The sequence below is a fragment of the Felis catus genome, chromosome C2 (genome assembly GCF_018350175.1).
Source record: "Felis catus isolate Fca126 chromosome C2, F.catus_Fca126_mat1.0, whole genome shotgun sequence".
NCBI classification, from domain to species: domain Eukaryota; kingdom Metazoa; phylum Chordata; class Mammalia; order Carnivora; family Felidae; genus Felis; species Felis catus.
Genome location: NC_058376.1, coordinates 131,136,291 through 131,158,377, shown reverse-complemented (window position 1 = coordinate 131,158,377; position 22,087 = coordinate 131,136,291). Strand labels below are relative to the sequence as shown.

At 39.3% G+C, this 22,087-nt stretch overlaps 1 protein-coding gene and 1 long non-coding RNA gene across 24 annotated transcripts in view; one reads left to right on the top strand and one right to left on the bottom strand.

The window, feature by feature from the left end:
* The window catches only part of NEK11 (NIMA related kinase 11), a 281,142-nt gene that overhangs the window by 201,953 nt on the left and 57,102 nt on the right, over positions 1–22,087 (top strand). For 19 of the 23 annotated variants that reach the window (XM_045037604.1, XM_045037603.1, XM_045037600.1 and 16 more), the window contains one exon: positions 15,659–15,755. The exons of 3 other annotated variants lie outside the window; for them this stretch is intronic. In XM_045037604.1, the coding sequence (XP_044893539.1) occupies positions 15,659–15,755 (97 nt within the window). Of the gene's footprint in view, positions 1–3,075; positions 3,317–15,658; positions 15,756–22,087 lie in introns of those variants that run through there. One more of the 23 variants, XR_006585505.1, reaches the window with a different exon arrangement.
* Positions 348–16,951, bottom strand: LOC123380134. The gene is made up of 3 exons (XR_006585506.1): positions 16,183–16,951; positions 15,552–15,778; positions 348–558 (listed from the first exon to the last, which is right to left on the bottom strand). It is a non-coding gene; the product is annotated as an uncharacterized LOC123380134 (long non-coding RNA).

Genomic DNA, 22,087 nt, shown 5'->3' with positions numbered 1-22,087 from the left:
TTTACTAGTGCTTTTTGTACAGGTTTTTTGCACAGGTGAGGGAACTGAGTCACAGAAGTTTTATAACTTAGGCAAACATCCCAGAGTCTTAGGGTACTAAGACTTAGGGTATTAAGGCAGCTCACAGTGCTCATCTGAATGTACCCTGGCTCCCTTCCTACTGGAAGCCTCCGGAGATTGTTCCTTCCTGGACCTTCTTCTTTCCCCCTGACTGCTTTCTTCGCCAGCCTCCTCATGGGGTTTGTCTCAGACACAGCTGTTGCTGCACCGTTGGCAACAACTTCCTTGGTTGGCGGTTTCTGCCCTGTGCCTACAGAATAGTACTCTGAAAGAATCGCAAAAGTGTGTGTGGGGGGGGAGTATAGGGTTCCATTTGTATATTTATTATCATTCTTATTTATTACTCAACTTGTTGAAGTCAATGAGAAAACCACCTTCATGCCCCCACATCCTCCCAACCAGGTACCCATGTGTCATGGCCTGGGTTCTTCAGGAAGCAGCCTCTGACGTAAAGTTGAGCAGGCAGGACCTTTATCTGGGAGTGCCCCCAGGAGAGCCCTGCGGATAGGAGGGGAAGGAAGCAGTGTCAGTTAGAGGAAGGACAGTGCATTGATGCAGGCCTGATGATCCTTCCCCAGCCCCATTGGGAGTTCTGGACTTATAGGAATTGGTGCATGGGCCAAACCTATACCATGGTTGGTCATTAAATGTGGGCCACATGGGAGGGACATGATATTGTTTGTTTTTACCATTTTATTTTGTTTTTTTAGTTTACGTCCAAATTAGTTAGCATACAGTGCAACAATGATTTCAGGAGTAGATTCCTTAATGCCCCTTACCCAATTAGCCCATCTCCCCTCCCACCACCCCTCCAGTAACCCTCTGTTTGTTCTCTATATTTAAGAGTCTCTTATGTTTTGTCCCCCTCCTTGTTTTTATATTATATTTGCTTCCCTTCCCTTATGTTCATCTGTTCTGTGTCTTAAAGTCCTCATATGAGTGAAGTCATATGATTTTTGTCTTTCTCTGACTGACTCATTTCACTTAGCATAATACCCTCCAGTTCCATCCATGTAGTTGCAAATGGCAAGATTTCATTCTTCTTGATTGCCAAGTAATACTCCATTGTGTATATATATACCACATCTTCTTTATCCATTCATCCATGGATGGACATTTGGGCTCTTTCCATAATTTGGCTACTGTCAGTGGCGCTGCTATAAACATTGGGGTGCATGTGCCCTTTGGAAACAGCACACCTGTGTCCCTTGGATAAATACGTACTAGTGCAATTGCTGGATTGGAGGGTAGTTCTATTTTTAATTTTTTTGAGGAACCTCTGTACTGTTTTCCAGAGTGGCTGCACCAGCTTGCATTCCCATCAGCAGTGCAAAAGAGATCCTCTTTCTCTGCATCCCCGCCAACATCTGTTGTTGCCTGAGTTGTTCATGTTAGCCATTCTGACAGATGTGAGGTGGTATCTCATTGTTGTTTTGATTTGTATTTCCCTGATGATGAGTGATGTGGAGCATTTTTTCATGTGTCGGTTGGCCATCTGGATGTCTTCTTTGGAGAAGTGGCTATTCATGTCTTTTGCCCATTTCTTCACTGGATTCTTTGTGTTTTGGGTGTTGAGTTTGATAAGTTCTTTGTAGATTTTGGATAGTAACCCTTTATCTGATATGTCATTTGCAAATATCTTCTCCCATTCTGTCGGTTGCCTTTTAGTTTTGCTGATTGTTTCCTTCGCTGTGCACAAGTTTTTGTTTTGATGAGGTTCCAGTAGTTCATTTTTGCTTTTGTTTCCCTTGCCTCCGGAGATGTGTTGAGTGAGAAGTTGCTGCAGCCAAGATCAAAGAGGTTTTTTCCTGCTTTCTCCTCGAGGAATTTGATGGCTTCCTGTCTTACATTTAGGTCTTTCATTCATTTTGAGTTTATTTTTGTGTATGGTGTAAGAAAGGGGTCCAGGTTCATTGTTCTGCATGCTGCTGTCCAGTTTTCCCAGCACCACTTGCTGAAGAGACTGTCTTTATTCCATTGAATATTCTTTCTTGCTTTGTCAAAGATTAGTTGGCCGTACACTTGTGGGTCCATTTCTGGGTTCTCTATTCTGTTCCGTTGATCTGAGTGTCTGTTTTTGTGCCAGTACCATACTGTCTTGATGATTACAGCTTGTAATGCCGTTTGAAGTCTGGGGAGGGACATGATCTTGGGCAAGGCAGGTTTCTGTGGCTAAGGCAGGTCGTGAAGGGGCCACAGCTGGAGGCTTCTAGCAGCTGGGGAACAATTCCTTCCTTGAAAGAAACTTGGGTGGTACATTGCTATCCCTGAGGCGCTGAGATAACATAGCGAAGACAGAGAACAGCCTGCTTTGCAGATTCTTAGGCAATTTTATTGACATCATGAGGTCCAGTGTATCACAAGAACATCTCAAGGAGAAAATCTTCATGAAGATGAAGGCCAGCCAAGCCTCTCAGCAGAGTGGGACAGCTTTCACACTCCCTACTGGTTCACGGCTCCCATCATCTGGAGCGGTGGAGAGAGGAGAAGGCAGATGCAATGTTCTCCCCAAACTTCCATTTTTGGAGGAGAGATTTTTTTCTGATAATTTACTGATTTTTAAAAATCAGCTCATGAAAATTCTTATCTGGATGTGGCACTTCTGTGGGGGATTAGAAAGAATATACATTTGGCAGTCAGGAAACCACAGTTCCAGTCCTGACCCTGCCTCTTTCCTTATAGCTCTGTGACCTTGAGCAAGCCACACAGCCTCTCTTGGCCTCAGTTTCCCCATCCATAAGATAAGATAGTTTGGCATGAAGAAGTCTGTGGTCACTTCCAGCTCAGGATCATGAAGCTTCTCCAACATGTAGGCCAGGAGTCAATAAACTACAGCCCACAGGCCAAATCTGGCTCAATACCTGTTTTTGTAAATAAAGTTTTACTGGAACACAGCCATGCTCATATATTTTGCCTCTTGTCTATGGCTGTTTTCATGCAACAATGGCAGAGTTGAGTAGTTGCAACAGAGATTGTCTTGCAAGTCTAAAATATTTATTACTTGACTCTTCACAGAAAAAAATTTGCCATCCCCTAGGCAAATCTTCCATCACGTGCCATTCTAAAAAGGAGAAGGAACAATATGGGCCACGAGGACATGCCTTTGCAATAATTTGGGCCAAGAGAGGTGTCTGTCAAGTAACATTTCTGGAGTATTCCTTGGGCAGTTGCGAAAAAGGGGAGGGTCAAAGGAGATGAGGAGAGAAGCATCCTGAACATACTGTGCACCAAGGGCAGCGTCTGCAAGGATTCCTGAGTAAGCAATGTCCTTAAGTGGGATCTTGTTTGCCAAAATATCCACCCCTGCAATCCCTGCATCAGCTCATTTATTACCCCCACAGCAGGATGTTTAGCAGGGAGGGAAAACGCAGGTTTCTCTTTTACCATCCAGGTCATTTGTGTAGGAACTGAGCTGGGGGAATAAATGAGTAAAGTAAATGAGTAAAGGGAAATTTTGGAAGAAATGAGAGAGGAATCTCTCTCTGCTGGTGAAATGGCAGAATCATGAAGCTGTCACTCCTTTAGAGAAAATAGCTCTGCTGGTAAGAGACCACAGAAGTAGGAGGAATCCCGACAATATTACTATTAGGAGCTGTGCTCCGCAGTCTTAAGAAGCACAGCTTCTAGTTGCTTAACAACTCTTCATATCATCTTGTGTTCATCTCAGTGTCAAAACAGCCCATGGGGTAGTATCAAGTGTTATAATCCTCATCATCCTATATTTCACAGTTGTGGAAAGACTTCAGGATGATTTGCCTGATGCTTTTTGTAATGCCTGCAGCTTTTATGTTTCGTCCCAGCCATTTGCCTCTTAACATTTGGTCCTTTTGATTGCTTTTTGTTGTGTTGTCAGTATTAGTGTTGTCTTCCCAGGGAAATTCCACCCCCCTAAAGGTCCGGGAAGATGTCTCATACCAGGTCATAGAAGGTTTGCATTGAGAGAAGGCAGTCAGTCTAATGAAGCCACTTAAATATAAAATGAGGAAGATGAGGCTCTGAGAGGTGACCTGAGGGCCACATAGCTGGTGAGAGTAGAGCTAGAACAATAACTATGATCCTCTAACCGGAAGGCTGGTGCTTTTTGCACAGATCCTCATTACACCTCTTGGTAGTCCCCCCACCAAGTGTCTTATGTATACATACAAAGTAGTACTCCTGGTGAGTATTTAGACAGATACCCTGTCTTTCGAAATAGATTAAGCTCTTTCTGGGTTAAGGACCATGGCTACTATTTACATTACTTTAACTCCTAACTTTGAGCATCAAAAATATAATCCCTACCTTAAGAAACTAGAAGATGAGGAGTGAATTAAACCCAAAGCAAGCAGAAGGGAAGAAATAATGAAGACAAGAGTGGAAATAAATGAAATAAATAGCAAATGAATGAAATAAAATAGAAAAACAATACAGAGCATCAGTAAGACCAAATATTCTTGAAAAGATCAACAAAATTAATAATTTTTAGCTATAATGTCCAGGAAATAAGAAAGGACACTCAAATTCATGAATCTGGAATGAGAGGGGAGAAATAACTACTAACCTTAAAAAAATGAAAAAGATGAGAAGAGTATACTGTGAACAACAGTATGGCAGCAAATCAGAGAACTTAGATTACATGGGCAAATTTCTAGAAAGTTACAAATTACCAAAACTGAGTGAAGAACAAGAAATCTGGACAGACCTAAAAGAAGTTGATCAAATTAGTAAACTAAAAACTTCCAGTAGAGAAAAGCCCAGGCCCAGAAGCTTTCACTGGTGAATTCTGCCAAACATTTGAAGAAGAATTAATACCAGTTCTTCACAAACTCTTCCAAAAAAATGGAATTTGAAGAACACTTCCGACTTCATTCTGTGAGGCCATTCTTTGATACCAAAACCAGACTAAGACATCACAAGAACAAACAAATAAAACGATGAAACAATAAGCATCATGAATAGATATGCAAAAATCATCAACAAAACACTACTAACATAAATTCATTTAAAAAACATTAAAAAAACCAAAGGATTGCACATGATCAAGTAGGATTTGCCTGAGAATGCAAGAGTCATTTAATATCAGAGGGTCAATAAATGAAATATACCATATTAATAGAATAAAGGGAAAAATTATATGATCATCTTAATAGATGCAGATAAAGCATTTGACAAAATCCAGTATCCTTTCTTTTTTTTATTACTATTATTTTTTTAATTTTATTTTTTATTTTAAAATGTGCATCCAAATTAGTTAGCATAAGTATCCAAAATCTATAAAGAGCTCACCAACTCCACACCCGACAAACAAATAATCCAGTGAAGAAATGGGCAGAAAACATGAATAGACACTTCTCTAAAGAAGACATCCAGATGGCCAACAGGGACATGAAAAGATGCTCAACATCGCTCCTCATCAGGGAAATACAAATCAAAACCACACTCAGATATCACCTCACGCCAGTCAGAGTGGCTAAAATGAACAAATCAGGAGACTGTAGATGCTGGAGAGGATGTGGAGAAACAGGAACCCTCTTGCACTGTTGGTGGGAATGCAAATTGGTGCAGCCACTCTGGAAAACAGTGTGGACGTTCCTCAAAAAATTAAAAATAGACCTACCCTATGACCCAGCAATAGCACTGCTAGGAATTTACTCAAGGGATACAGGAGTACTGATGCATAGGGGCACGTGTACCCCAATGTTCATAGCAGCACTCTCAACAATAGCCAAATTATGGAAAGAGCCTAAATGTCCATCAACTGATGAATGGATAAAGAAATTATGGTTTATATACACAATGGAGTACTATGTGGCAGTGAGAAAGAATGAAATATGGCCCTTTGTAGCAACGTGGATGGAACTGGAGAGTGTGATGCTAAGTGAAATAAGCCATACAGAGAAAGACAGATACCATATGGTTTCAGTCTTATGTGGATCCTGAGAAACTTAACAGAAACCAATGGGGGAGGGGAAGGAAAAAAAAAAGAGGTTAGAGTGGAAGAGAGCCAAAGCATAAGAGACTCTTAAAAACTGAGAACAAACTGAGGGTTGATGGGGGGTGGGATGGAGGGGAGGGTGGGTGATGGGTATTAAGGAGGGCACCTGTTGGGATGAGCACTGGGTGTTGTATGGAAACCACTTTGACAATAAACTTCATATATTGAAAACAAACAAACAAACAAACAAACAAACAAACAAATAAATAAATAAAAAGGAAAAAGAAAACAAAACAAATTAGCATATAGTGAAGCAAAGATTTCAGGAGTAGATTCCTTAATGCCTCTTAACCATTTTGCCCATCCCCCCTCCCACAATCCCTCCAGTAACCCTCAGTTTGTTCTCCATATTTATGAGTCTCTTCTGTTTTCTCCCCCTCCCTGTTTTTACATTATTTTTGTTTCCCTTCCCTTATGTTCATCTGTTTTGTCTCTTAAAGCCCTCATATGAGTGAAGTCATATGATATTTGTCTTTCTCTGACTAATGTCACTTAGCATAATACCCTCCAGTTCCATGCATGTAGTTGCAAATGGCAAGATTTCATTCTTTCTGATTGCTGAGTAATACTCCATTGTATATATATACCACATCTTCTTTATCCATTCATCCATGGATGGACATTTGGGCTCTTTCCATAATTTGGCTATTGTCAGTGGCGCTGCTATAAACATGGGGGTGCATGTGTCCTTTCGAAACAGCATACCTATATCCCTTGAATATTTATCCTATTAGTGAAATTGCTGGTTAGAGGGTAGTTCTATTTTTAATTTTGGGGAGAACCTCCATACTGTTTTCTAGAGTGGCTGCACTAGCTTGCATTCCCACCAGCAATGCAAAAGAGATCCTCTTTCTCCACATCCTTGCCAACATCTGTTGTTGCCTGAGTTGTTAATGTTAGCCATTCTGACAGATGTGAGGTAGTATCTCGTTGTTTGGATTTTTATTTCCCTGATGATGAATGATGTGGAGCATTTTTTCATGTGTCGGTTGGCCATCTGGATATCTTCTTTGGAGAAGTGGCTATTCATGTCTTTTGCCCATTTCTTCACTGGATTCCTTGTGTTTTGGGTGTTGCGTTTTATAAGTTTTCTGTAGATTTTGGATACTAACCCTTTATCTGATACGTCATTTGCAAATATCTTCTCCCATTCTGTCGGTTGCCTTTTAGTTTTGCTGATTGTTTCCTTCGCTGTGCACAAGCTTTTTGTTTTGATGAGGTTCCAGTAGTTCATTTTTGCTTTTGTTTCCCTTGCCTCCGGAGATGTGTTGAGTGAGAAGTTGCTGCAGCCAAGATCAAAGAGGTTTTTTCCTGCTTTCTCCTCGAGGATTTTGATGGCTTCCTGTCTTACATTTAGGTCTTTCATCCATTTTGAGTTTATTTTTGTGTATGGTGTAAGAAAGGGGTCCAGGTTCATTGTTCTGCATGTTGCTGTCCAGTTTTCCCAGCACCACTTGCTGAAGAGACTGTCTTTATTCTATTGGATATTCTTTCCTGCTTTGTCAAACATTAGTTGGCCGTACACTTGTGGGTCCATTTCTGGGTTCTCTATTCCGTTCCATTGATCTGAGTGTCTGTTCTTGTGCCAGTACCATATTGTCTTGATGATTACAGCTTTGTAGTATAGCTTGAAGTCTGGGATTGTGATGCCCCCTGCTTAGGTTTTCTTTTTCAAGATCGCTTTGGCTATTCGAGGTCTTTTCTGGTTCCATAGAAATTTTAGGGTTATTTGTTCTAGCCTTGTGAAGAATGCTGGTGTTATTTGGATAGGGATTGCATTGAATATGTAGATTGATTTGGGTAGTATCGACATTTTAACATTATTTGCTCTACCTATCCAGGAGCATGGAATCTTTTTCCATTTCTTTGTGTCTTCTTCAATTTCTTTCATAAGTTTTCTATACTTTTCATTGTATAGATTTTTCACCTCTTTGGTTAGATTTATTCCTAGGTATTTTATGGTTTTAGTGCAACTGTAAATGGAATAGATTCCTTGATTTCTCTGTCACTTCATTGGTGATGTATAGGAATGCAACCGATTTCTGTATGTTGATTTTATATCCTACAACTTTGCGGAATTCATGAATCAGTTCTAGCAGTATTTGGTGGAATCTTTTGGGTTTTCCATATTGAGTATCATGTCATCTGTGAAGAGTGAAAGTTTGACCTACTCCTGGCAGATTTGGATGCCTTTTATTTCTTTGTGTTATCTGATTGCAGAGGCTAAGACTTCCAATACTATGTTGAATAACAGTGGCGAGAGTGGACATCCCTGTCTTGTTTCTGACCTTGGGGGGAAAGCTCTCATTTTTTCCCCATTGAGGATGATATTAGCATTGGGTCGTTCATATATGGCTTTTATGATCTCGAGATATGCTCCTTCTATCCCTTCTTTCTTGAGGGTTTTTATCAAGAAAGATGCTGTATTTCATCAAATGCTCTCTCTGCATCTATTGAGAGGATCCTATGATTCTTGTCCTTTCTTTTATTGATGTGATGAATCATGTTAATTGTTTTGCGGATATTGAACCATCCTTGCATCCCAGGAATAAATCCCACTTGGTCGTGGTGAATAATTTTTTAATGTATTGTTGGATCCGGTTGGCTAATATCTTGTTGAGGATTTTTGCATCCATGTTCATCAGGGAGATTGGTCTATAGTTCTCCTTTTTAGTGGGGTCTCTGTCTGGTTTTGGATCAAGGTAATCCTGGCTTCATAGAAAGAGTTTGGAAGTTTTCCTTCCATTTCTATTTTTTGGAACAGTTTCAAGAGAATAGGTGTTAACTCTTCCTTAAATGTTTGGTAGAATTCCCCTGGAAAGCCATCTGGCCCTGGACTCTTGTTTTTTTGTCAGATTTTTGATTACTAATTCAATTTCCTTACTGGTTATGGGTCTGGTCTTCCTGTTTTAGTTTTGGTAGTCTATATGTTTCTAGGAATTTGTCCATTTCTTCCAGATTGCCCATATTATTGGAATATAATTGCTCATAATATTCTCTTAATATTGTTTTCATTTCGGCTGTGTTGGTTGTGATCTCTCCTCTTTCATTCTTGGTTTTATTTATTTGGGTCCTTTCCTTTTTCTTCGTGATCAAACTGGCTAGTGGTTTATCAATTTTGTTGATTCTTTCAAAGAACCAGCTTCTGGTTTCATTGATCTGTTCTATTGGTTTTTTTGTTTGTTTGTTTCGATAGCATTAATTTCTGCTCTAATCTTTATTATTGCTTGTCTTCTGCTGGTTTTGGATTTTATTTGCTGTTCTTTTTCCAGCTCCTTACAGCATAAGTTTAGGTTATGTATCTGAGATATTTCTTCCCTCTTTAGGAAGGCCTGGATTGCTATATACTTTCCTCTTATGACCACCTTTGCTGCGTCCCAGAGGTTTTGGGTTGTGGTGCTATCATTTTCATTGACTTCCATATACTTTTAATTTCCTCTTTAACTGTTTGGTTAGCCCATTCATTCTTTAGTAGGATGTTCTTCAGTCTCCAAGTATTTGTTACCTTTACAAATTTTTTCTTGTGGTTGATTTTGAGTTTCATAGCATTGTGGTCTGAAAATATGCACGGTATGATCTCGATCTTTTTGTACTTACTGAGGGCTGATTTGTGTCCCAGTATATGGTCAGTTCTGAAGAATGTTCCATGTACACTGGAGAAGAATGTATATTCAGTTGCTTTAAGATGAAATGTTCTGAATAGATCTGTTAAGTCCATCTGGTCCAGTGTGTCATTCCAAGCCATTGTTTCCTTGTGGATTTTTTGATTAGATGATCTATCCATTGCTGTGAGTGGGGTGTTGAAGTCTCCTACTATTATGGTATTACTATCAATGAGCTTCTTTATGTTTGTGATTAATTGATTTATATTTGGGTGCTCGCACATTTGGCACCTAAATGTTTACAATTGTTAGGTCTCCTTGGCGGATAGACCCCTTGATTATGATATAATGCCTTTCTGCATCTTTTGATACAGTCTTTATTTTAAGTCTAGATTGTCTGATATAAGTATGGCTACTCTGGCTTTCTTTTGTTGACCATTAGCATGATAGATGGTTCTCCATCCCCTTATTTTCAATCTGAAGGTGCCTTTAGGTCTGAAGTGGGTCTCTTGTAAACAGCATCTAGATGGATCTTGTTTTCTTATCCATTCTGTTACCCTATGTCTTTTGATTGGAGCATTGAGTCCATTGACAGTTAGAGTGAGTGTTGAAAGATAGGAATTTATTACCATTACGATTCTTGTAGAGTTGGAGTTTCTGGTGGTGTTCTCTGGTCCTTTCTAATCTTTGTTGCTTTTGATATATATATATATATATATATATATATATATATATATTTTTTTTCATCTTTTCTCCCCTCAGAGAGTCCCTTTTAAAATTTCTTGCAGGGCTGGTTTAGTGGTCACAAACTCCTTTAATTTTTGTTTGGGAAACTTTTAATCTCTCCTGTTTTGAATGACAGCCTTGCTGGATAAAGAATTCTTGGCTGCATATTTTTCTGATTCAGCACACTGAATATATCCTGCCACTCCTTTCTGGCCTGCCAAGTTTCTGTGGATAGGTCTGCTACAAACCTGATCTGTTTTGCCTTGTAGGTTAGAGACTTTTTTTCCCTTGCTGCTTTCATGATTCTCTCCTTGCCTGAGTATTTTGTGAATTTGACTATGATATGCCTTGTTGATGGTCGGTTTTTGTTGAATTTAATGGGGGTCCTCTGTGCTTCCTGGATTTTGATGTTTGTGTCTTTCCCCAGGCTAGGAAAGTTTTCCACTATGATTTGCTCACATAACCCTACTACCCCTATTTCTCTCTCCTCCTCCTCTGGGACCCCTATGATTCTGATGTTCTTCCTTTTTAATGAGTCACTGGTTTCTCCAATTCTTAAATTGTGCTCGTTTGCCTTAATTTCCCTCTTTTTTTCTGCTTCGTTATTCTCTATAAGTTTGTCCTCTATATTGCTGATTCTGTGTTCTGCCTCATCCATCCTTGCAGCCGCTGCATCCATCCATGATTGCAACTCAGTAATGGCGTTTTTAATTTCATTCTAGCTATTTTTTATTTTTTTATCTCTGCAGAAAGGGATTCTAATCTATTTTCGACTCCAGCTAGTATTCTTATTACTGCGATTCTAAATTCTGGTTCAGACATCTTGCTTGTATCTGTGTTGGTTAAATCCCTGGCTGTTGTTTCTTCATGCTCTTTCTTTTGGGGTGAATTCCTTCGTGTTGTCATTTTGAAGGGAGAAAAGGAATTAATGAGGTAGAAAATTGAAATTAAAAAAATTAAAATAAAAAAATATTAAAATTCAAAATTAAAAACACACACACACAGAAATCGAATAGATGATGCTAGATCCTAAGTGTGTTTTGGTCTGGGTGTTGAAAGTGGTTTGACACATTAGAAGGAAAAAAAGTGGGGGGCAGGATAAAAAAAAAGGAAATCGTTTGAGAACTTAAAAAAATGAATACACTGAATAGACAAAAATGAGATGATGTGGGTAAAATAGAATTTAAAAAAATACACACAAAATATAAAATATAGTAGAAAAAAAAGAAAAATATTTTAATAAAAATTAAAAAGAAATATGAATTTTTTCATTTTCTGTATTTATGAGAAAAGAAAAGAAACAAAACAGAAAAAAAGAAAAAAATCATTTGAAATTTTGAAAAAGTGAATACACTGTAGCAGACTAAAATAAAATGATGGGAATAAGATAGAATTTGAAAAAACTTACATAAAAGCAAAAAATATAGTAATAAAAATTAAATAAAAATATTTTTAAAAGAAATTGAAAGCAAAAATGAAGTTTTTCTCTTTCTGCATTCAAGAAAAAGAAAAATGAAAAAAGAAAAAAAAGAAAAAGAAACAAAAAAGGAAATTGTTGGAAAATTTGGAAAGGTGAGTACACTGAAGTAGACTAAAATAAAATGATGGAGGTAAAGTAGGCTTTGAAAAAACTTACACAAAAGGAAAAAATATAGTAATAAAAATTAAAGACAGATATTTTTAAATTGACAATAAAAATGAGTTTTTTCTTTCTGTTCAAGAAAAAGAAAAGAATTTTAAAAGAGAAAAAGGAAAAAGAGAAAGAAAGGAAAAGAAAAAAATTAAATAGATGAACCTGCTAACAGATTGAAGTAGGACTGAAATTGCTTAGTTCTCCCCTAGAGGTCAGTCCATGTAGCTCTTTATAGTCCATAAATTAAGCTGGAGGTGAGCTTAGTTCTTGAAGAGCAAAGTTGGCTCAGTTGAGCTGTTACACCGAGCCCCACCCTCCACTAGATGTCGCTGCTAGCCTACTGGGGTGGATTGTTGTGGTGCTCGTAGGTGCGCATGCATGAGAGCAGTGAAAATGGCGCCACCCAGCTACCCAGTCTGTTCTCCCAGATCAGCAATCGCCCACCCGTCCTCTGTTTTCAGCTCTCATCCACTCCCGCTTTTTCACTCTCTGTGACCAGGCCCCAGGCAGTACCTCTCTCCCAAGTTTTGTCTCAGATGTGGCTGTTTTCCCCAGCCCCTTACTTCCGAAGGACTGCGGCTTTGACCCATTCTGCCCCTCTATGGGAGGGTCTCACTGAGCAGTGGCCGAATGAGCAAGGGCCGAATGTCGGCTGCACCCAGGAATGCCCGCTGGACCCTGCTGTTGCCGGTGCCCCAAGACTGCGGCCAGGTGCCAGCCTGCCCAAAAAAAAGTTCACGAGACAATGTAGCAGCAGCTTTTCAGAGATTATGAAAAATCACAACACATATCTGGCCCCAGGCTTCACCCTCAAAGACCTTGCCCCAGCACCAGCGAATGTGGCTGTCTTCTGGGGTCTTCTGGGACCGGGTGGCTTCAACAGTCTCTACCAAATGTCCTTCCAGCAGTGGAATCACGTCTTCCCGTGTGGCCTGAGAACCTCCCAGACTTCACTCTTTTCCTGGGGATTCACCCTTCCCATCAGAGAACCACCAGGTATCGAGCTGCAGAGTTGGCTGACTTTGCACTCCCCTTGTTTACATTCTTAATGGAATTTAAACCCTCTCCTTTCTCCTTTCTCCTTTCTCCCTTTTTAGTTTAGTCCCTGCGACTGTTTCCAATTTTCCACTTTCTCTCCAGCTGCTTTTGGGGAGGGATGCTTTTCCTGTATGCTCCCCCCCTCCCCAGTCTCCATCTTCTCTGCTTCCGTGGCTTCTTGCTCCGCAAGTTCAGCTCTCCGTTCCACGTACCTGCTGAATTCTGTGATTCAGGTTGTGCAGGTTGTTGTGTTAATCCTGCAATCAGTTTTCTAGGTGTGTAGGATGGTTTAGTGTTGGTCTGGCTGTATTTCATGGACACGAGACACACAAAAAGCTTCCATGCTTTTCCGCCATCTTGGTTCCTCCCCTATCCTTTCTTGATTAAAAAACAACAACAACAACACTCAACAAACTAAGAATAGAAAGGAACTTCCTAAACCAGATAAAGGCATCTATGAACACACTATAGCTAATTCATACTTATTGGTATAAAAATGAGTGTTTTTCCCCTAAGATCAGGAACATGACAAAGATGTTTTCTTTCACCACTTCCATTTAGCACTGTCCTAGAGGTTCTAGCCAGGGAAATTAAGTAAGGAGAAGAAATAAAAGGCATCCAGGTTAATGAATGGATAAAGAAGATAAGATTATATATCTTATATAGAATCTAGGGGTATTACTTGGCAATCAAAAAGAATGAAATTTTCTGTTTGCAACTATGTGGATGGAACTAGAGGGTATTATGCTAAGTGAAATTAGAGAAAGACGAATATCATATGACTTCACTCATTTGAGGACTTTAAGATACAAAACAGATGAATGTAAGGGAAGGGAAACAAAAATAATATAAAAACAAGGAGGGGGACAAAACAGAAGAGACTCTTAAATACAGAGAACAAACAGAGGGTTGCTGGAGGGGTTGTGGGAGGGGGGATGGGCTAAATGGGAAAGGGGCATTAAGGAATCTACTCCTGAAATCATTGTTGCACTATATGCTAAATTTATGTAAATTATAAAATAAATAAATAATTTTTTTAAAAAGGCATCCAGGTTAGAAAAGAAGTAAAACTATCTCTACTTAAAGATAACATGTTCTGGGGCGCCTGGGTGGCTCTGTCAGTTAAGCGTCTGACTTCGGGTCAGGTCATGATCTCGCGGTCTGTGGGTTCAAGCCCCGAATCGGGCTCTGTGCTGACAGCTCAGAGCCTGGAGCCTGTTTCAGATTCTATGTCTCCCTCTTCCTCTGACCCTCTCCTGTTCATGCTCTCTCTCTCTCTCTGTCTCAAAAATAAATAAATGTTAAAAAATAAAATAAAATAAAATAAAATAACATGTTCTTGTACGTAGAAAACCCTAAGAAATCCACTAAAAACTGTTAACACTAATAAGCAAGATTGCAGGATACAAGATCAATACACTAAAACCAGTTGTATTTCTATACACTAGCAGTGAACATTTCAAAAATGAATTAGCATCAAAATAAAATACTTAAGTATCAAAAATAGCATCAAAATAGCATCAAAAAAGTATAAATTTAATATGATACATGCCTTATGCTGAGATCAACTTTGGAAGCACAAAGAACAGGGTAAAAAATATTTGCAAATTCTATACAAGTAAAAGTTTAATATCCATAATATGTAAAGAACTACAACTCAACAACAAAAATACAAACAACTCAATTTAAAAATGGGCAAAGTACTTGAATAGACCTTTTTTTTTTAAAAAGAAGATCTATAAATGGCCAAAAGCCACATGAAAACTCATTAAGGAAATGCAAATCAAAGCCACAATGAGATACCACTTCACATCCACTAGGATGGCTATAATTTAAAAACCAGAAAATAACAGTGTTGTTGAAGATGTGGAAAGCCTCATACACTAATAGAGGGAATGTAAAATGGTGTAGCTGCTGTGGAAAACAGTCTGGTGCTCCTCAATAAGCTAAGTATAGAATTAGTATATGACCCAGCAATTCCACTCCTGGATATATACTCAAAAGAATAGAAAATGGGTACTCAAACAGATTCTTGTAGGCCAATGTTTATTGCATAATTACTTATGACACTAAAAAGGTGGAAACAACTCAAGTGTCTGTCAATAGATGAATGGTTAAACAGAGCGTGATATATACATGCAATGAATATTATTCAGGTATAGAAAGGAAAGCCTAATACATGCCACATGCTGATGAACCTTGAAAACAGTATGCTAAATGAAATAAGCCAGATACAAAAGGATACATATTGTATGATTTCATACCACACTTGCCGAAAGAGACTGCCAAAGTCTCCTCGAGAACGTTTGCTTTTCCATAGATGCATTTCCCCTGAGTTCTCTCCTATAAAAGCCTGTCTTTTAAATAGCAGTGTCCCATTTAAATAATCCTTTCTGACAGAGGCTTGGCCCTGGAATTCCTTGTGCATATTAAAACTATAAATAATCCTGTCATTAGGAATAAATCTCCTTAATGTTCATGTCATAACTGAATTCACCTCTAATTAATGTAGCATTACCTAGTGGCACAGGTGGATTAACTTCGGTTTTCTGATTGCCCTTGAATGTTGCCTGGAAGTTGCCGGGGTGCTGATGAAGTCAATAAGGGCTGTGCATTGATTTTCAGATGCGAGGACAATCCCCAGCACAGCTCCAGACGTGTCCCCGGGACTAACAACGTTCACCAGCACAGTGGCCGCGACCAAGATGAAACACATGAGGGAGTAAGTAGCATGTTGCCTGACCCCTAGGAGAGTGGAACATCAGACCATATTGACAAGGAGTGTGATCCTATCACGTAATGCTATTCCACTTGGACATCACAGACATAACAGCTGTGCTCTTCTAGAAGCCGGTGTAAAAACTCAGTTAGAAAGGCCCGAATCTGCATCAAAAACTCCTGCTGTGGTCTGAATGTGTGCCCCCCTCCCACAAATTCATATGCTGAAATCCTAACTTCCAGAGGACATGTTAATAATAGGTGGAGCCTTTGGGAAGTGCTTAAATCATGGCACTTAATGACTGGCACATAGGCCTTATGAATGGGATTGGTGCCTTGTAACAGAGGTTCCAGAGAGCTCCCTAGCCCCTGGTGCCATGTGGGGACACAGGGAGCAGTTGCTGGCTTTGAACCAGGAAGAGGGCCCTCACCAGAAGCTGACCATGCAGGTGCTTTGGTCTTGAACTTCTCAGCCTCCAGGACTGTGAGCAATGCATCTCCGTTGTTGATAAGCTACACAGTCTATGGTAGGCTGTAGCAGCCCTGAAGAATAAAGACAGCACCGGATACAGGCTTCTGGGCAAAGAAGAAACCCCAGCCTCCTAGTCCAAATTTTCCTGGACAATTCATGTCTGTAGATCAGGAGTTGACAAATTCTCTCTGTAAGGGGTGATGTAATAAAGACTTTAGGTTCTGTGGGCCGTAGAATTTCTGTCACAATCACTCAACTCTGCTGTTGCAACACAAAAGCAGCCTTAGCCAATATGTAAATAAGTAAACGTGGCTGTGCTTCAATAAAACATTGTTTCAGCCTGAAATCTGAATTTCATACAGTTTTCAAGTATCACAAAATATTATTATTTTGATTTTTTTCAACATTTAAAAATGTAAAAACAATTCTTAGCCCACAAGATGTACAAAAAGCAGGTGACAGGCCACTGATTTGGCCTGTGGCTCTATCGTTTGAAGACCCCTGCTAAACTTCTAAAGTCTACTCCCTGTATTGGCGCTGTTCATGAACAGTTAGGGAAGTTAGGCAAAAATTATTTTCCAGTAGATTTGCATTTAGATTGTTCTTGCAACACCACACATCATCATACAGGTTGATGTTTGAAAGCAAAGGAGAGGGGCGCCTGGGTGGCTCTGTCAGTTAAGCATCCAACTCTTGATTGTACCTCAGGCCTTGGTCTCAGGGTCATAAGTTTAAGCCCTGCCTTGGGCTCCATGCTGGGCCTATTTAAGCAAGAGAGAAAGAAAGAGAGGGAAAGAAAGAAAGGGGGAGGGAGGAAGGAAGGAAGCAAAGGAGAAAAAAGTGATGAAAATTATTTCTAAACTTAAAGCTGGTAATGTATTTTCTTTTTTTTTCATGAACTTTCATTTAGTTTATTTTTTTTTTTGAAGTTCTTTTTTTCTTTTTTTTTAAATATGAAATTTATTGTCAAATTGGTTTCCATACAACACCCAGTGCTCATCCCAACAGGTGCCATGCTCAATACTCATCACCCACCCTTCCCTCCCTCCCACCCCCCATCAGCCCTCACTTTGTTCTCAGTTTTTAAAGGTCTCTTATATGTTGGCTCACTCCCTCTCTAACCTTTTTTTTTTCCTTCCCCTCCCTCTTGGTCTTTTCTTAAGTTTCTCAGGATCCACATAAGAGTGAAAACATATAGTATCTGTCTTTCTTATATGACTTATTTCACTTAGCATAACACTCTCCAGTTCCATCCACGTTGCTACAAAAGGCCATATTTCATTCTTTCTCATTGCCACGTAGTATTCCATTGTGTATATAAACCACAATTTCTTTTTTTTTTCTTTTTTTCTTTTTCACTATATGAAATTTTTTGTCAAATTGGTTTCCATACAACACCCAGTGCTCATCCCAAAAGGTGCCCTCCTCAATACCCATCACCCACCCTCCCCTCCCTCCCACCCCCCATCAACCCTCAGTTTGTTCTCAGTTTTTAAGAGTCTCTTATGCTTTGGCTGTCTCCCACTCTAACCTCTTTTTTTTTTTTCCTTCCCCTCCTCCATGGGTTTCTGTTAAGTTTCTCAGGATCCACATAAGAGTGAAAACATATGGTAACTGTCTTTCTCTGTATGGCTTATTTCACTTAGCATAATACTCTCCAGTTCCATCCACTTTGCTACAAAGGACCATATTTCGTTCTTTCTCATTGCCATGTAGTATTCCATTGTGTTTATAAACCACAATTTCTTTATCCATTCATCAGTTGATGGACATTTAGGCTCTTTCCATAATTTGGCTATTGTTGAGAGTGCTGCTATAAACATTGGGGTACACGTGCCCCTATGCATCAGTACTCCTGTATCCCTTGAGTAAATTCCTAGCAGTGCTATTGCTGGGTCATAGGGTAGGTCTATTTTTAATTTTTTGAGGAACGTCCACACTGTTTTCCAGAGTGGCTGCACCAGTTTGCATTCCCACTAACAGTGCAAGAGGGTTCCTGTTTCTCCACATCCTCTCCAGCATCTATAGTCTCCTGATTTGTTCATTTTAGCCACTCTGACTGGCATGAGGTAATATCTGAGTGTGGTTTTGATTCGTATTTCCTTGATGAGGAGCGACGCTGAGCATCTTTTCATATGCCTGTTGGCCATCCGGATGTCTTCTTTAGAGAAGTGTCTATTCATGTTTTCTGCCCATTTCTTCACTGGGTTATTTGTTTTTCGGGTGTGGAGTTTGGTGAGCTCTTTATAGATTTTGGATACTAGCCCTTTGTCCTATATGTCATTTGCAAATATCTTTTCCCATTCCGTTGGTTGCCTTTTAGTTTTGTTGGTTGTTTCCTTTGCTGTGCAGAAGCTTTTTATCTTCATGAGATCCCAATAGTTCATTTTTGCTTTTAATTCCCTTGCCTTTGGGGATGTGTCGAGTAAGAGATTGCTACGGCTGAGGTCAGAGAGGTCTTTTCCTGCTTTCTCCTCTAGGGTTTTGATGGTTTCCTGTCTCACATTCAGGTCCTTTATCCATTTTGAGTTTATTTTTGTGAATGGTGTGAGAAAGTGGTCTAGTTTCAACCTTCTGCATGTTGCTGTCCAGTTCTCCCAGCACCATTTGTTAAAGGGACTTTCTTTTTTCCATTGGATGTTCTTTCCTGCTTTGTCAAAGATGAGTTGGCCATACGTTTGTGGGTCTAGTTCTGGGGTTTCTATTCTATTCCATTGGTCTATGTGTCTGTTTTTGTGCCAATACCATGCTGTCTTGATGATGACAGCTTTGTAGTAGAGGCTAAAGTCTGGGATTGTGATGCCTCCTGCTTTGGTCTTCTTCTTCAAAATTCCTTTGGCTATTCGGGGCCTTTTGTGGTTCCATATGAATTTTAGAATTGCTTGTTCTGGTTTCGAGAAGAATGCTGGTGCAATTTTGATTGGGATTGCATTGAATGTGTAGATAGCTTTGGGTAGTATTGACATTTTGACAATATTTATTCTTCCAATCCATTAGCAGGGAATGTCTTTCCATTTCTTTATATCTTCTTCAATTTCCTTCAGAAGCTTTCTATAGTTTTCAGCATACAGATCTTGTACATCTTTGGTTAGATTTATTCCTAGGTATTTTATGCTTCTTGGTGCAGTTGTGAATGGGATCAGTTTCTTTATTTGTCTTTCTGTTGCTTCATTATTAGTGTATAAGAATGCAACCGATTTCTGTACATTGATTTTGTATCCTGCGACTTTGCTGAATTCATGTGTCAGTTCTAGCAGACTTTTGGTGGAGTCTATCGGATTTTCCATGTATAATATCATGTCATCTGCAAAAAGCGAAAGCTTGACTTCATCTTTGCCAATTTGGATGCCTTTGATTTCCTTTTGTTGTCTGATTGCTGATGCTAGAACTTCCAACACTGTGTTAAACAACAGCGGTGAGAGTGGGCATCCCTGTCGTGTTCCTGATCTCAGGGAAAAAGCTCTCAGTTTTTCCCCATTGAGGGTGATATTAGCTGTGGGCTTTTCATAAATGGCTTTGATGATGTTTAAGTATGTTCCTTCTATCCTGACTTTCTCAAGGGTTTTTATTAAGAAAGGGTGCTGGATTTTGTCAAAGGCCTTTTCTGCATCGATTGACAGGATCATATGCTTCTTATCTTTTCTTTTATTAATGTGATGTATCACGTTGATTGATTTGCGAATGTTGAACCAGCCCTGCATCCCAGGAATGAATCCCACTTGATCATGGTGAATAATTCTTTTTATATGCTGTTGAATTCGATTTCCTGGAATCTTATTGAGAATTTTTGCATCCATATTCATCACAGATATTGGCCTGTAGTTCTCTTTTTTTACTGGATCTCTGGTTTAGGAATCAAAGTAATACTGTCTTCATAGAATGAGTCGGGAAGTTTTCCTTCCCTTTCTATTTCTTGGAATAGCTTCGAGAAGGATAGGTATTATCTCTGCTTTAAATGTCTGGTAGAACTCCCCTGGGAAGCCATCTGGTCCTGGACTCTTATTTGTTGGGAGATTTTTGATAACCGATTCAATTTCTTCGCTGGTTATGGGTCTGTTCAAGCTTTCTCTTTCCTCCTGATTGAGCTTTGGAAGAGTGTGGGTGTTTAGGAATTTGTCCATTTCTTCCAGGTTGTCCAATTTGTTGGCATATAATTTTTCATAGTATTCCCTGATAATCCTTGTATCTCTGAGGGATAATCTTGTATCTCTGAGGGATTGGTTGTAATAATTCCATTTTCATTCATGATTTTATCTATTTGGGTCATCTCCCTTTTCTTTTTGAGAAGCCTGGCTAGAGGTTTGTCAATTTTGTTAATTTTTTCAAAAAACCAACTCTTGGTTTCATTGATCTGCTGTACAGTTTTTTTAGAATCTATATTGTTTATTTCTGCTCTGATCTTTATTATTTCTCTTCTTCTGCTGGGTTTAGGCTGCCTTTGCTGTTCTGCTTCTATTTCCTTTAGGTGTGCTGTTAGATTTTGTATTTGGGATTCTTCTTGTTTCTTGAGATAGGCCTGGATTGCAATGTATTTTCCTCTCAGGACTGCCTTCGCTGCATCCCAAAGCATTTGGATTATTGTATTTTCATTTTCGTTTGTTTCCATATATTTTTAAATTTCTTCTCTAACTGCCTGGTTGACCCACTCATTCTTTAGTAAGGTGTTCTTTAACCTCCATGCTTTTGGAGGTTTTCCAGACTTTTTCCTGTGGTTGATTTCAAGCTTCATAGCATTGTGGTCTGAAAGTATGCATGGTATAATTTCAATGCTTGTATACTTATGAAGGGCTGTTTTGTGACCCAGCATATGATCTATCTTGGAGAATGTTCCATGTGCACTTGAGAAGAAAGTATATTCTGTTGCTTTGGGATGCAAAGTTCTAAATATATCTGTCAAGTCCATCTGATCCAATGTGTCATTCAGGGCCCTTGTTTCTTTATTGACCGTGTGTCTAGATGATCTATCCATTTCTGAAGGGGAGTGTTAAAATCCCCTGCAATTACCACATTCTTATCAATAAGGTTGCTTATGTTTATGAGTAATTGTTTTATATATTTGGGGCTCCGGTATTTGGCGCATAGACATTTATAATTGTTAGCTCTTCCTGATGGATAGACCCTGTAGTTATTATATAATGCCCTTCTTCATCTCTTGTTACAGCCTTTAATTTAAAATCTAGTTTGTCTGATATAAGTATGGCTATTCCAGCTTTCTTTTGGCTCCTAGAGCATGATAAATAGTTCTCCATCCCCTCACTCTCAATCTAAAGGTGTCCTCAGATCTAAAATGAGTCTCTTGTAGACAGAAAATAGATGGGTCTTGTTTTTTTATCCATTCTGATACCCTATGTCTTTTGGTTGGTGCATTTAATCCATTTACATTCAGTGTTATTATAGAAAGATACAGGTTTAGAGTCATTGTGATGTCTGTACGATTTATGCTTGTAGCGATATCTCTGGTACTTTGTCTCACAGGATCCCCCTTAGGATCTCTTGTAGGGCTGGTTTAGTAAACAACAATTTCTTTATCCATTCATCAGTTGATGGACATTTAGGCTCTTTCCATAATTTGGCTATTGTTGAAAGTGCTGCTCTAAACATTGGGGTACAAGTGTCCCTATGCATCATAACTCCTGTATCCCTTGAGTAAATTCCTAGCAGTGCTATTGCTGGGTCATAGGGTAGGTCTATTTTTAGTTTTTTGAGGAACCTCCACACTGCTTTCCAGAGAGGCTGCACCAGTTTGCATTCCCACCAACAGTGCAAGAGGGTTCCCGTTTCTCCACATCCTCGCCAGTATCTATAGTCTCCTGATTTGTTCATTTTAGCCACTCTGACTGGCATGAGGTAATATCTGAGTGTGG